Below are 13,463 nucleotides of genomic sequence, written 5' to 3'. Positions count from 1 at the left end.
AGCGAGCTGAGCCACTATTGAGTAGCTCGCGAGTAGCTCGATCAATGACTTGGCTTGAATTCGGTCAAATCGAGTTCGAGCCGAGTCTCGAACTACTTGAATATACTTTCGAGTCGAGTTCGAGTCAAGAATTTGTGGCTTGTGGCTCGACGAGCTACTCGTATATGTATGTATTATAATTATAAAATGACCGTTATGGATATAATTTATACTGAATTTACAAGTGTACATTTATCAAGTCGAGTCTCGAATTTAAAAGAATTTTCTCGAGTCAAGGCTCGAGTTGCGAATTTTAGGCTCGATCGAACTCGAGTCGAGCTCGAGTACATCCCTAGTCTTTTTTTTCGAGAAATGAAAACTTTGACAGATAAACCTAATTTCAGGAGAACTCCAAAAGCCGATATCTTTTGGAGCCTCCCAGGGACTTAACTACCCCCGAGTACATCCCTAGTCAAATATGATAGAAGTTGCTGATCATCATCTTGAAAACTTTCTTGTCCTCTTTCCGGTCTAAAAAATGTTCCCGTCCTTTGTGCTTTACCAAAGGACGAAAAGAAAGTGAAAAAAAAAATTGGGCGGATGTTTCATGTTTGGGATCACGACATAGAACTTTCGGCAGCCGACATTCTCTATTTGATTAAGAATGTGAATGGAACTATAATAAAAGAAAGGTAAATGCCACCAAAACAAAAACTTGTAACAGAATAAACTTTGAATCGTGCATATCAAAAAAAAAATTTTTAAATCCCATTTAAATTATTATTTTTTAAAATTTGTGTAGAAGAATATACCATATATATATATATATATATGAAATAAAAATAATTAAAAAATATATTCACGATAATAGTAAAAAAAAAAAATTTTTTGTTAGAAAATCACAATTCAAACAAACTGGATAACATCCAATAAGTCCTGAAATATGAGAAGATTAACTCAAATAAATAAAACCAAGAATATGCTAATTACGCGAGGCAAAATACCAGTAGACACTACTACAGTATTTAAATTTCTAAAACCAAATTTGTAGGCCATTACGCTGGCAACCGGCAAGCAGACAGGACTTAAAACCCTAATCATTCTGATTTTGACTCCTCCACCCTTCCGGTTGAGCTCCCTCTTCTCATTCAACCCACCACTTCTCCTGTAGGTAGGTATCGTTATCATCACTCCATTGCTTTTTTTGTTTCTTTTTTTTTGTATTATGATCAATTGATCATATTCTCATTGATATTCACGTGTTTTTTTTTTCGAATAAATTTGTACGTTTTGATTTGTGTATGCCCGCATATAGCTGTTGGACATCTTGCTTTGATTTGTTTATTTGTAGCTATTGTTCTGTAATTAACTTTTTGAATGAATTAACTTTGTCTGAAATCCATAAATTACCTTAACTTGCATAGTTTGATTGGTATAGAGTTTTGGGATTTCTGCAGATGATTGGTGAGCGTCATGGTACAAATTGATGGTATTGGGCATTGCAAGTGCTAGTAGGTTTTATTTCAAGAGGGGTTTTGGGCATTCTTCTGTCATACGAAGTAGTTTCTGTAGTTTGAGAAGTTCTAGTGATATGAAAGAAGTCTCTAGTGACAAAGGCTCTAGTGGGTCTGCTTTAGCCGGTGGAGGTTCTCCTGCTTTACCACCTGTCAAGGTTGGTGCCAGCCTAAGGTCTCCTTCTTCAGTTGTACAATCAACACCAGAAATCGAAAAGAAGTATGTTCATCGTGTTTATGATGCAATTGCTCCCCATTTTAGTTCTACTCGGTTTGCCAAGTGGCCAAAAGTTTCAGCTTTTCTGAATTCTTTGGTTCCTGGATCCCTTGTCTTGGATGCTGGATGTGGAAATGGAAAATACTTAGGGCTTAATCCCAATTGCTATTTTATTGGCTGTGATATAAGTGCACCCCTTATCAAGATTTGTGCGGATAGAGGGCACGAAGTCTTGGTTGCTGATGCTGTCAATCTTCCATATCGGACTGGTTATGGTGATGCAGCAATCTCCATTGCTGTCTTACATCACCTTAGCACTGAAAGGAGAAGGAGAAAAGCTGTAGATGAATTAATCCGTGTTGTGAAGAAGGGTGGATTTGTTTTGATAACAGTTTGGGCTAGGGAACAAGAGGATGGAGCACTATTAAACAAGTGGACTCCACTTACTCAGAAATATTTGGAGGAGTGGGTAGGGCCAGGTAGTCCTCGTGTTCGAAGCCCTTCATCCCCTTTAACTCTGGAGAGTATACCGGAAGCTGAGGAAAATGGTTCAAGAGAGCAGTTAAAAGAATTTATGGATACATCTACTGATTTGAGATCACTTCAATTAAGGCATTTGCACATGAATTCTCAGGCTGCAGATCTTTCATTGGCTTCAGAAACTAAAAAAGGTTGTGAAGACCAGCAGGAATTTTTTGTTCCATGGCACTTGCCTTATCATCGAGCTGAAGTAAGTGGAGCTTCTGCTAATGCTGTTGCGATTGGTCTCGCAAAGAAGGATGATAAGAAGGGTGCAGTGGTTTACAACAGATATTACCATGTTTTCAGTGAAGGTGAACTTGAAAAGTAAGCATTTCTGCCTTTACTCCCTGGATCGTATAAGTACTATACATGTTTCCTTGTATCCAAGAGCTTTAATGTGTTCCCTGATATCCATGAATACCAGCTGCAAGCTTGATAACTATTGACATTTGTTTTATCTTATATTTCTCTTATGTTCAATATGCAGTTGCTTCAAATGGTGCTAACATGGGATGGGTTATTTGCAGAATTTAGTGGGTTTAATGGGTGTACATTCATTATAAATTTTCTGCATTTTCTAAGTCCTTTAGATGATCGACATTTTGGGTGCATTTGTTAGGTTTTGGAAGGATAGTGTGTGTATGTCACAGAGTGCATTCCACAATCATCATTTGGTACTATAAAAATATAAACACTCTTTGTGGAGAAGTTGACTAACTTTCAGTGCTTCATCCTATTCTGTGTCATAATTTCTCTTGCTGTTGGCTCCAATAAGAAGGAAGAAATGTAAATGACGCCTTTCATACACAATTCAATGAAGTCCAAACTTTTGGAGTTTCAACATGGTCATCTTGTTTGTGTATCTATCAAGGAACAGTGACTATATGTACATGCCGTTGCTGCCTACCTGGAACTCTTTGCCTTTGCTATATTAGTTTTTCATCAATTCTGTCTTTTGGTTACATGATTTTGTAAATGCTGTTTGTTTTTTATTATCTTTTTGCTATACAAGATGAATGGTACATCCAACCTAAACATACAATGAAGTTTTGCTTAAAACCCATTCCACCATGAAACTTAACTGTCAAATTTTTTTGCGAAAAATAAAGAAGAATCATGTTATCTGTGTAGTTTGTCGTGTTTTTACATCTAGGCAGCATTCTTAATTGATTGTGCCTCTTCTTGTGCCATTTGTTCTTGCTGCAGATTGGTGTCTGGTATAGGCAATGCAGTTGTTGTTGATAGATTTTTTGATAAATCAAATTGGTGCATTATTCTTGAGAAAATATCATGATGAAAAGTCTGCTGGAAGATCAATTTCTGCCAAGAACTTTGTGCAAAAATATGCAGTTTAGATTGGCATGTAAAAGTTTTCGTGTAAAGATGTGTGTGCCCAGTTGAAACGTCGTCCTCAGCTTTGCCAGTGTGAAGAGACTACTTACATGGTATAGTTGAGCATGTTCGTCCCATACCCTTTTTCTACATGGGGCTCTCTTGCTCCCAATCTTATTCTTTCTGTACCATCATTGTGTAATGTATATGACTATGCTACATTTCATTACCAATTTTGTGAAAGTATTTTGAACATACTGTTGCTTCACTTTCTGATGACCAGTTTTGTGTCTGTCTGGCTCGATAGGAAACTGTATTATTGCCACCCCCACCCTTTCTTTTTTTGCCATTTTTGGAGATTAGTAGTGCATTAGATAATCGGAAGAGGTTGGAGAATAGAATATCGTTGTCGAGTTTACCTTCATTAAGTCTAATCTTCTTATAAGAAAATTGGATACGTAAACAATTAAAGTATTTGAAAATCTATGTTAACTTTCCAATAGGAAGATAATATTCTTAAAATTCTCAGATGTGAGAAAATAACGACTTGCATATTTCTCTTCTTTGCTTGCAAAATTTTCTCTCTTCTGTTCTGTCCCACCTCCCAAAGATAATATAACTGACCAAGCAAAAGTCAATTTTCTTTCTTTTAGGTAAAATTGAAGTCAAATTGTTATTGTTTCACCATTTTTAGGTTACAAAATGAGTGAAGAACCCTTTTTTTTTTAATTCTTTTTGCATCATAAACGCATTTTTCAATCATCTTTTCATCTATAAATTATTCTTTTTTCTCAAATACATTAAATCACAAAAAATCATTTGGAATAATTCTAAAAAAAAAATTCAAATGATATTCTATCCAAACACATTCTTTTAACAATATCCAAATGTCACTTTACATTAGCTAGACATGCCAAAAGCTAATTTCCTACCGGGTGAAAGTCCTTAAAAATGAGTTAGATGCAATTTAAGCGACTCAGACAAGAGTTTGTGTTTTGACTGTTTTGTTGGTTCATATCTAATCACAACCTTTTGCATAGAATGTTAAGAGCCTCTGCTCACAAATTGTAAAGGTGATTATCTAATGATAATAACATCTATTGCTTCCGAAAAAAAATGTACTCACGACCAAAAAAATCAAAATATAGTCATTAATTATATAAATCTAAAGCAAAAACTCAAAATGTAGTCATGAATTATACAAATATAAAGTTGGTCTGATAATAGTGTAGAGGCTTCTTGACTGATAAAGTTGTTTTTGTCACACAAGCGAAATCTGTATATGTAAGCGCGCGAGTTGTAAGCCAAAATCAAGTACTAACCATTTCCGGCTCGCTTCCATTTCTGAGCAAATAGCGAAAAGTTTGCAGCAGAATTTCCAGCGGGAAACTAACCATTTTCTTTGCGGGCCATGTTCTCACCAGTATTTCCCTCAGCACAAATTTCTGTTTTTGAGCTTCAATCTCGTACCCTTTTTGGAGCTCATCCAGCCCAAGCACCTAAGTACACGAAGCAATTCCAAAGAACACAGAGCCACATAACCATCCCTCGTTTTACCGGCGAAAACTCATCTTGTTTATCCGATTACCGCACTTCCTGCACACTCCAGACAGACCCCGAAAGCCCAGATGACTACAACGGCGCCACTTGTTTTAACCATTCGCTAGTTGTTCCTGAGTTCCGTTTAGCTGCCAAATGGCTTCAATCTTCTCGCAACACCAAAGAAATTAAGAAAATCCACGCATGTATTTTGAAGTGTGTGAACGATTTAGAAGTTTTTTGTTACAATAATTTGATTTCCCAGTATATAAAACATGGTAGGTTGGTTCAAGCTAGGAATGTGTTTGATAAAATGTCGCAGAGAAACGTTGTTTCTTGGACAGCTATGCTTAATGGGTATATAATTTTTGGGCTATTCAGTGATGCTGCGAGGCACTTTATGGAGTTTGCTGAAAATGGGATCCCGTGGAATTCCAAAACTTTTGTCTGTGTGCTGAACTTATGTTGTAAAAGGTTGGACTTTGAACTTGGCAAGCAAGTACATGCTCGTATGCTAAAGGGTTGTTTTAGTGGGTTGATATTGGATAGTGCTGTAGTGTATTTTTATGTGCAGGGTGGTGAACTGGAAAATGCTTTTCGTGTGTTTAACCGGATGAATAAGAGGGATGTCGTCTGTTGGACAACTATTATTACTGCCTGTTCACAGCATGGGAGAGGAGAGGAGGCTTTTCAGATGTTTTCAAGGATGTTAGCTGATGGATTCGAGCCAAATGAATATACAGTATGCAGTGTCTTGGATGCTTGTGGGGAGGAAATGGGGTTGAAATTGGGGAAGCAATTGCATGGGGCCATTGTTAAGAGGCAGTATAGAATGGATATTTTTTTGGGGACTTCACTTGTGGATATGTATGCAAAGTGCGGAGAAATGGAGGATTCAAGGATGGTGTTTGATGGGATGAGGAAGAGGAACACGGTGACATGGACATCTCTTATTGCAGGATATGCTCGTAATGGGCTTGGTGAAGAAGCCATAAGACAGTTCAGGGTGATGCAGAGACGGAGGATAGCTGCAAATAACTTGACCATGGTAAGCATTCTTAGGGCATGTGGCTTACTTGGGGCCTTACAAATGGGAAAGGAGGTCCATGCACAAGTCTTCAGGAATCATGTCCAAGGCAATATTTTTATAGGGAGTGCCCTCGTGTGGCTGTACTGTAGATGTGTCAATTATTCAGCTGCATCTAAGGTCCTCCAGGACATGCCCTTAAGAGATGTAGTTTCATGGACTTCCATGATTTCCGGCTGTGCTCGTCTTGGCCATGAGCAGGAAGCTCTTGAGTACTTGAAAGAGATGTTGGGAGAGGGTGTGGATCCCAATTGTTTTACTTATTCATCAGCTCTGAAAGCATGCGCTCAGTTGGAGGATATTAGACAAGGGAAACTGATTCACTCTAGTATAAATAAGACTCCTGCTTCTTCTAATGTATTTGTAGGCAGTGCTTTGATCCATATGTATGCAAAGTGTGGACATCTCGCTGAGGCAATCCGTGTCTTTGATAGCATGCCAGAGCGAAATTTGGTTTCTTGGAAGGCGATGATCATTGCTTATGCCAGAAATGGGCTCTGCAGAGACGCTTTTAAGCTCATGTACCGGATGCAAGCTGAAGGCATTCAGTTGGATGACTACATTTTTGCTACAGTGCTTACGGCCTGTGGAGATGTTGAATGGGATGTGGGATCTGTTTTGAAGCATGGTTTTGATTCCTCTAGATCCTTCGTTTAAGCAGGAGTTACTTCTCATTAGAGATTTGTGAGACTTTTTTGGTCAACCGCGTATATTGAACGATTAACAATGTGGTTCCTGTCTGTGATGGAACAGAAGTTTGATAAAGCTGATGGCCTGATAATAGAACTTGGGAACCCTGCCTGGATTTGACGCTTGTGGATTATTGGAATCCCTGGTATTACAAGACAACCTTCTCTCTATGGAAAGGATAAACTATGTGAAGGAGATGACATAATCCCCTCTTGTCAAGCAGGCAATAAGGTTTAATGGAGTTGCTTCTGGAGAAATCTGGTAATGTGGCAAGGACAAAAGGAACTTCAGATGCTACTCTAACTTGTAAGAATGAGCTGTTGTACAGTAATTTTCCTGTATTATTTATGACGTGTCGACCACGAGAGATTACAGAACTATTATAGACTGGGAAATATACCAAGTTATAATTCTTTGAATTTGTCAAAGTATTCAAGGCAAAATCTCTTCTAGTTGCCCATTAGACATAACCGTCTCCTTTCAGTTTTAAGTTACTCAAGTATGAGGAGGGTCCTGTCACCATTTAAAATACCTGTCATTGTTAAGACTCCTTGATTCTGTTCGTTTTGTAATTTAATGTGGTCAACGTATAAGAACCAATTATTCAGATAAGAAAGTCCAAAATTTAATGCACGAGGATCTGTCATCAGAGTATTTCAGAAATGCTAGATATACACAAGCTGATTCAGGCAAGAATAAGCAGGTTTCCTTTATGGGATCCAGTCAAAATTGGAAAAAATTGAGATAATGTTGGGTAATAACCATCTCAAATAGATTCTTGGCAAGCATTGCCCATTTTTGTTGAAATATCTTACTTGAACTTATCAAGCAAATATTTTGCATCTTCCTATTTGGGGTATGCGGTTTAGCCTAGCATTTTAAATTTCTTTGCCTCTCTATGATCTGGATGCAGAATCTTTGTTAATGCAAGAAACTTAGAATAAAACCTACTCAGCTTCAAACAACTCTGGTGCAAGATCTCTCCTTGAAATAAGCTGTGGATCAGCGGTATCAGTATATACAGTCAACAGATGCTTCTTGCTCATGTTGAAAGAGCAACTTTTATTGCTGCATGGTGCTTCAGCTGATGCACTTGCATATGCTCTTCCACAGAAATATGAAAATAAGGACCTAATCTTCTGGTATTAGGCTTGCTAATGGAATTAGTAAGCATTTTGTCATGATCTTGGTGCCAAAATCACTTGCTGTTGGAAATTGGTAAGCATTTTGGTACTCTCACCAAGGACAAAGCTATTTTCTTTGCACGTTCAGAAATGTTGGAGATTTCTTCAACTTTGGGTAGTTAAGTCCCTGGGAGCAATCCAAGAGTTGCCGGCTTTTGGGTTGACTTCTGGGATTAGGTTTAATTAGTCAAAATTTCGTTTCTCGAAAGAAGAATTAGCTAAAAGGAAAAGCATATTTGCCAAACTCCAACTAACGCTTGTCGAAGACAGTAGTACTTACTCAAATTGAATTCTAACTAGGAGCTAACTTCCTTGATGACACAAAAAGTAGAATAACAGAGCAAAACGATGACTTTTCCCCCCCTCTGGTTTCTTGATTTATCTTCATCTTCGTTTGAGGGCCTTCATATAATCATGTGCAGGGAACTCGAAAGTGGCTAAACTTAAGTCGTATCTGGACTTTGCAAGATAGGCTGATGTAGGTTGCCAAACAAAGAGGGGTGAGTCAATTATTCTTGTAGTAAGATTTTTTTTTAATTTTTTTTCCTTTTCTTCTTGTTTTGAGCAATATCCTGTAATAAGATTGTTACTAAAATTTCTGAAATAAAAAAATATATATAGAAAGTTAAATGTTTAGAGATTGCATACATATGTCATGATGGATATGTGAGTAGACGAGTCTTTTTTATTTCTTTTTCTTATATCTTTATCAAAAAAAGAAGTTTTGATCAAGTTACATAGATCTTTACACGTTTTAGTATTATATGGATAGAAGATTATATGAAATTTTATTTTTAGAGTAATACTATTAAGGGGAGTTACTATAACATCCCTCAAGTATATTAAGGGGAGTTACTATAGCAGCCCCAATGGCTGCCACGTGGCTTCCCTTCTTTTTGACAAGTGGCATACACCTTTTAAGGTAGGTGATTTAAAATCTTTTTTTTTTCTTTTTCATTATTTTTTCTACACAAATCCTTATTTTCTCTAACCGCTCCCAAGCTTTACACTTTTCTCCTTTTTTTTCTTTTTCTAAATGAGGCGAATTTGCTAACATAATTTTCTTTCTAAACGTTTGCCAATGTATTCCCATTTATACTTTTCACTGGGACATTATATGTTAAATGATGCTTTTAGACTCTGAGTTGCAAGTTGAATGAGCCATTTTTTTCTAGCGATATTGACACAGTTTGTCATGCTATTATTATATTTTCAAATAAGGACATGTGAAGGTATATGTATTTATTAGAATTAATTTTACAAAAAAAAATTTCATGCTTTCTTTTTTTAGTTAAATTTTAATGTAGGACTGTCTTATTTTTGGGGCTAATGTTTTGAATTAGCAAATGCTAAACAGAAACACTATCATGTTGAATCTATATTTGTCATATATTTAATTCTTGTATTGCTGCTATTTTCCTAAATAAAAATGTAATAATATATATTTTAAACAATATTTCAGGTGGGCCCAAACTGTGCCTTGCACAGAGTGGTTTCCCTAGTAATTTAATATATATATATATATATATATATATATATATATATATATATATATAATAATAATAATTAGAAGACAAACGGACGATTAGAAAACGTATTTATATTGCTATCAAATGATGGGTTTGTTTAGATTGTGAATTATTAGAGATATTTTTACTGTAACACTTTTTGTGATGTGATGTATGTGAGATAAAAAGATAATTGGGAAGATAAAATGGTGTGTTAGAAATTATAATGATGATGTAAGTAAATATATTTTGATAAATAAACCGCAATCCAAACAAACCCAAGATGATTTATGAGCAGACCAATAACTTCTTCCACCCTTTTTCCTTTTCTTACAGAAGTAACTTCTTCCACACAACACGCGTTAATATTTATTTGTTGAATCAAAGTCGAATGCTCTTTTGACCTTTGAAGCACAGACAATGGAACAATAGATTATTATCCAGCACTTGGCACACTTCCAGATTCCAATGGTAAATGTGGAGTAAAATCAATGTCACGTCATTCGTGACTACATGAACACATAAAACAAAATTGCCCCGCTGTATTTATTGCTTTGTCATCAAGAAAGCCTAGTCAAATTTTCTGCGCTCACAACTCAAATCAAACATCATATTCTATACCACCTTTGGTCCACCACATCAACTTTTCTTGCGTGTTGTCCAAGCCCGTAAAATTCTATATATACCCCATTTATGCCAACCCCAACATTTACTCGTACTTGCTGAAGAAAACGCATTTTTTGAAAAATTTTCTCTGTTACTGTAACAAGAAGGCCTAGCTTTTGTACTATAAAAACCATCTCGTTACAGAGGAGCCATGGCAACAGCTAGTGCAGCCATTGCTGAAGTTTACATGACGAAAAGGACATATGAAGAGAAGATGAAGAAGATGGAGAAGATGGAAGCAGCTGCTGGTAAAAAAGAAGCTGATCAAGCGAGCACCACCACTGCCCGCAAAAGCAAGGATTCTTCTTCTGGTGGTTTCTTCTCCGGCCGGATGTTTAAGAAAGTTCACTCAAGTGCTGATGTTCCCTCTTCAGAAACTACTGCCCAATAAGTGTTTTCTTGGGACGTCGAGATCATAGAACTTATAGGTATGGTCAGTCAGCAACTGTGCTTTGGGGACTAAAAATGTCCTGCTTTCTGCTGACAGATTGATGTATGGTGAATCTGATTTGGAATTACTACCAATACTACTAGCACTATGATGCTTGTCCAAAGCTCGGTGGTAGCATTTTGACTTCTTTCCTCCTCCTTGGATGCCCCTCCATCACGTTATAATTTCTTCGTACCAAAAAGGGCAAAATTTGTAATCTGTTCAGACTTCAGGCTTACAAATTGGGCCAGGGATGTTAATAATATGATGTAATTTTGTACATGATTATGTTTTTGCATTGATTTGGTGTTGCATTTTGTTGCTCTGGGGGTTATTGAATTCATTGAAATTCCAACATATGTACTGCTATACAATAATTTGTGGGGTGGTTGTGGCGGCATAGCTTTCGAACCTAATTCCAACTCAGAGATTCACCTGCATAGCAAATAGGCATATGTAGGATTAGAAGTGGTGTATTTATTTCAATAGACTAGATGGATCAAAAAAAAGATTTCTTGTTCTTCTTCTTCTTAATTCCTTCTTTCTTTTATATGTGAAATGGCACAAATCTTAAAATCTGTGTCAGAAATATGACACCAAATTGGTCCCACTCCATACTCCATTGTAGGAGTTATAGAAAAGCAGCAGCCTCGAGTAGACTGCTACGTACCTAACATTTTCGAGCCTAATTTCCAACTACTGAACAAATTTACGATGATGCATCTTCATCTTACGACCTAATAACTACCAAAAGGGTCCCAACTTTATTTGGTATTTAAGCATTTGCAATCTCTTGGCCGCCACGGGGTGGTGGGGGGCTGGGGAAGTGGTTTTCGTAATGGAATCCGAAGGCATAAAGTAGAGTTGGGAAAGGGAAAGACAGCAATGTTTGATTAAAGGGGGGGTGTAACAGTTCTCAAGGACCAGGATGATAGGAATCAATCCAGTGGTGTCCTGTCCCTCCAACGACTGGGCCAATGGCTCAGTGGCCATCAGGAAGGGAGCTAAGCCCCTTCTTGGACTGTAGATAAGGGTTCAAACCTTGCAGCAAAAAAAATCTAAGGATTGTGTCAGAACACTCTTTTGATTCAGTTGGGTCTATATATCCATTAGCCCCTTATTATAGCCTCCTTAGACTCCCTCTCCCCCTTAGATTAGGATAAAATAGGTTATACAAATGTATCGTTGCTGACAAAAAAAAAAGCATCCTGTCCCTCCGTGTCTCGTTGTTGATATGAGATTTGTGTTGATTTAATCGGTAAGAACGAATCATTCTTTCATAAAAAAGCTATCAATATAAGGACGGCATTAGTGGACGATTTGCAAAAACATTTATAAGTATGATTTTAAAAATATGTCTGACCTGGTGATTTTGAAAATATGCCTGACCCGTGACACTGATCGAAATACAACTCATCCAAACTTTTTATTTATCATAAAATTTGTAATTGTAATAGAAGAATTTGATGAGGTTGGCGCTTCTAGGCTTTGTAGGTCTTACGTCTGGAGCGATAGCACTAGTGACTTGACAAAAATTCCTATCCCCAACGCGTCGCCCATAATAACTCTTGCGTTGTAAGTCACGTAGTGTGCAGTGATATATATTCCTGATCTTTGAATGAAAAAGTCAAACAAAAATAAACGAATACCTGAAAAGTTCTAATACTACTACTACGAGATGGACAAAAGCAGGTTTACTTTACCCTATCACGCTCCGAGACTGGCCGCAGGTAAACGAATTTGGGTCTATTGCCTCAAAGCATACAGTTAGGTGTTTCAATTTGTCATTCCGTGAAAATTAAAGATCGAATTTTTTGCCGGAATGTTTAGGACCAACGACGCAGATTGTTTTGAGGAAATTCTGACACAAATTACATGAAATGAACCTCACACCACCCTTGACCCTACGACAAAGTCACCTTCCAAAAGTCTTTTGTCCAATCCAATAGATATGTGTTGCTTTGGTTGCAAGTAGAAATTGTTAAATTCCATTTCGACGACTCCTTCAAACGTCAAAAGTCAAACATTAAACAAATCATCATTTTCCGCTGGATCCCCTGACATCAACTTATTCCGTTTCACAAAGACCAGGAGAACAACACTGAATCTTCTCCATCCCATTCGTGCTACTGCCGTGTGCTGTCCCTTCATCAGAAGAGTACTCCGCTGTTCAATTCTTGGATCAGAAGAATTAGTCATTTTGATTCCTTTTTTTCTGTTTTGTATGTAAGTTACTTGTGCTTATAATTGTATTGATCTTTCTGAGCTAACGGATTCATTTTAATGGTTCGTCTAATTTGCCTGTCAAGAAAGGTCCAAATTCGTTGTACGGGAAGGTATGATGATGATGAAATTCTTCTAACTCCATTCTTTTTCGTCCATCGTTTACTCTGTATAGAACTGTTGTTTGATAATTTGTTTGCTTGATCGAATAGTTTCTTAAACAAATTCTGAAATTCCAAGTTGCGCTACTTCTCATTAAAATAATGTTGGATAATAAAAAAAAAACAAGTTGAATAATATCACAGTCAAAAGCAATGCTCGTTCAGCACCCCGTTGGATATTGTCAAGAAACAAAAAAAAAAAAAACTCTTCGATATTGTCAAAGAAATCTAGGATCAGACTGGTTTACCAGTTCTACAGCTCACTAGTCTCTATCTGTTGAAGTGAGGTCGATAATGCTATTGTAGAATGCAAAGGGCAAGTATCCAGATTGAAAAGTAGGAAGCAGAGTTACTTGCCTAATTATAATTCCAACGATTTTAGTCATTTATGTACGCTTCTAAATCAAAATT

The 13,463-nt window shown here is 37.0% G+C and overlaps 2 protein-coding genes and 1 long non-coding RNA gene across 4 annotated transcripts; 2 read left to right on the top strand and 1 right to left on the bottom strand.

The window, feature by feature from the left end:
• The first annotated feature begins 958 nt into the window (after positions 1 to 958).
• Positions 959 to 3,832, top strand: LOC113715160 (tRNA (carboxymethyluridine(34)-5-O)-methyltransferase). 2 transcript variants are annotated; one of them, XM_072069488.1, is made up of 3 exons: positions 959 to 1,150; positions 1,418 to 2,556; positions 3,439 to 3,832. In XM_072069488.1, exons 2-3 carry the CDS (start codon positions 1,466 to 1,468, stop codon positions 3,524 to 3,526), a joined length of 1,179 nt encoding a protein of 392 aa, XP_071925589.1. In that variant the 5' UTR covers positions 959 to 1,150; positions 1,418 to 1,465; the 3' UTR covers positions 3,527 to 3,832. The 2 variants fall into 2 exon arrangements, with proteins under 2 accessions (XP_071925589.1, XP_027095184.1); XM_027239383.2 differs by having other exon boundaries at positions 964 to 1,150; positions 1,437 to 2,556.
• Positions 3,833 to 4,783: 951 nt separating this feature from the next.
• On the top strand, positions 4,784 to 7,299 carry LOC113713771 (pentatricopeptide repeat-containing protein At4g18520, chloroplastic-like). The gene has a single exon (XM_027237558.2). It carries the CDS (start codon positions 4,976 to 4,978, stop codon positions 6,845 to 6,847), a length of 1,872 nt encoding a protein of 623 aa, XP_027093359.1. The 5' UTR covers positions 4,784 to 4,975; the 3' UTR covers positions 6,848 to 7,299.
• A 351-nt stretch (positions 7,300 to 7,650) lies between these two features.
• On the bottom strand, positions 7,651 to 8,600 carry LOC140016247 (uncharacterized). Its single transcript, XR_011822591.1, has 2 exons — positions 8,345 to 8,600; positions 7,651 to 8,231 (listed from the first exon to the last, which is right to left on the bottom strand). It is a non-coding gene; the product is annotated as an uncharacterized lncRNA (long non-coding RNA).
• Positions 8,601 to 13,463: the final 4,863 nt, after the last annotated feature.

Source organism: Coffea arabica, chromosome 10c, assembly GCF_036785885.1.
Source record: "Coffea arabica cultivar ET-39 chromosome 10c, Coffea Arabica ET-39 HiFi, whole genome shotgun sequence".
In the NCBI taxonomy this organism is placed as follows: Eukaryota; Viridiplantae; Streptophyta; class Magnoliopsida; order Gentianales; family Rubiaceae; genus Coffea; species Coffea arabica.
This window is presented reverse-complemented; position numbering and strand designations above follow the sequence as displayed.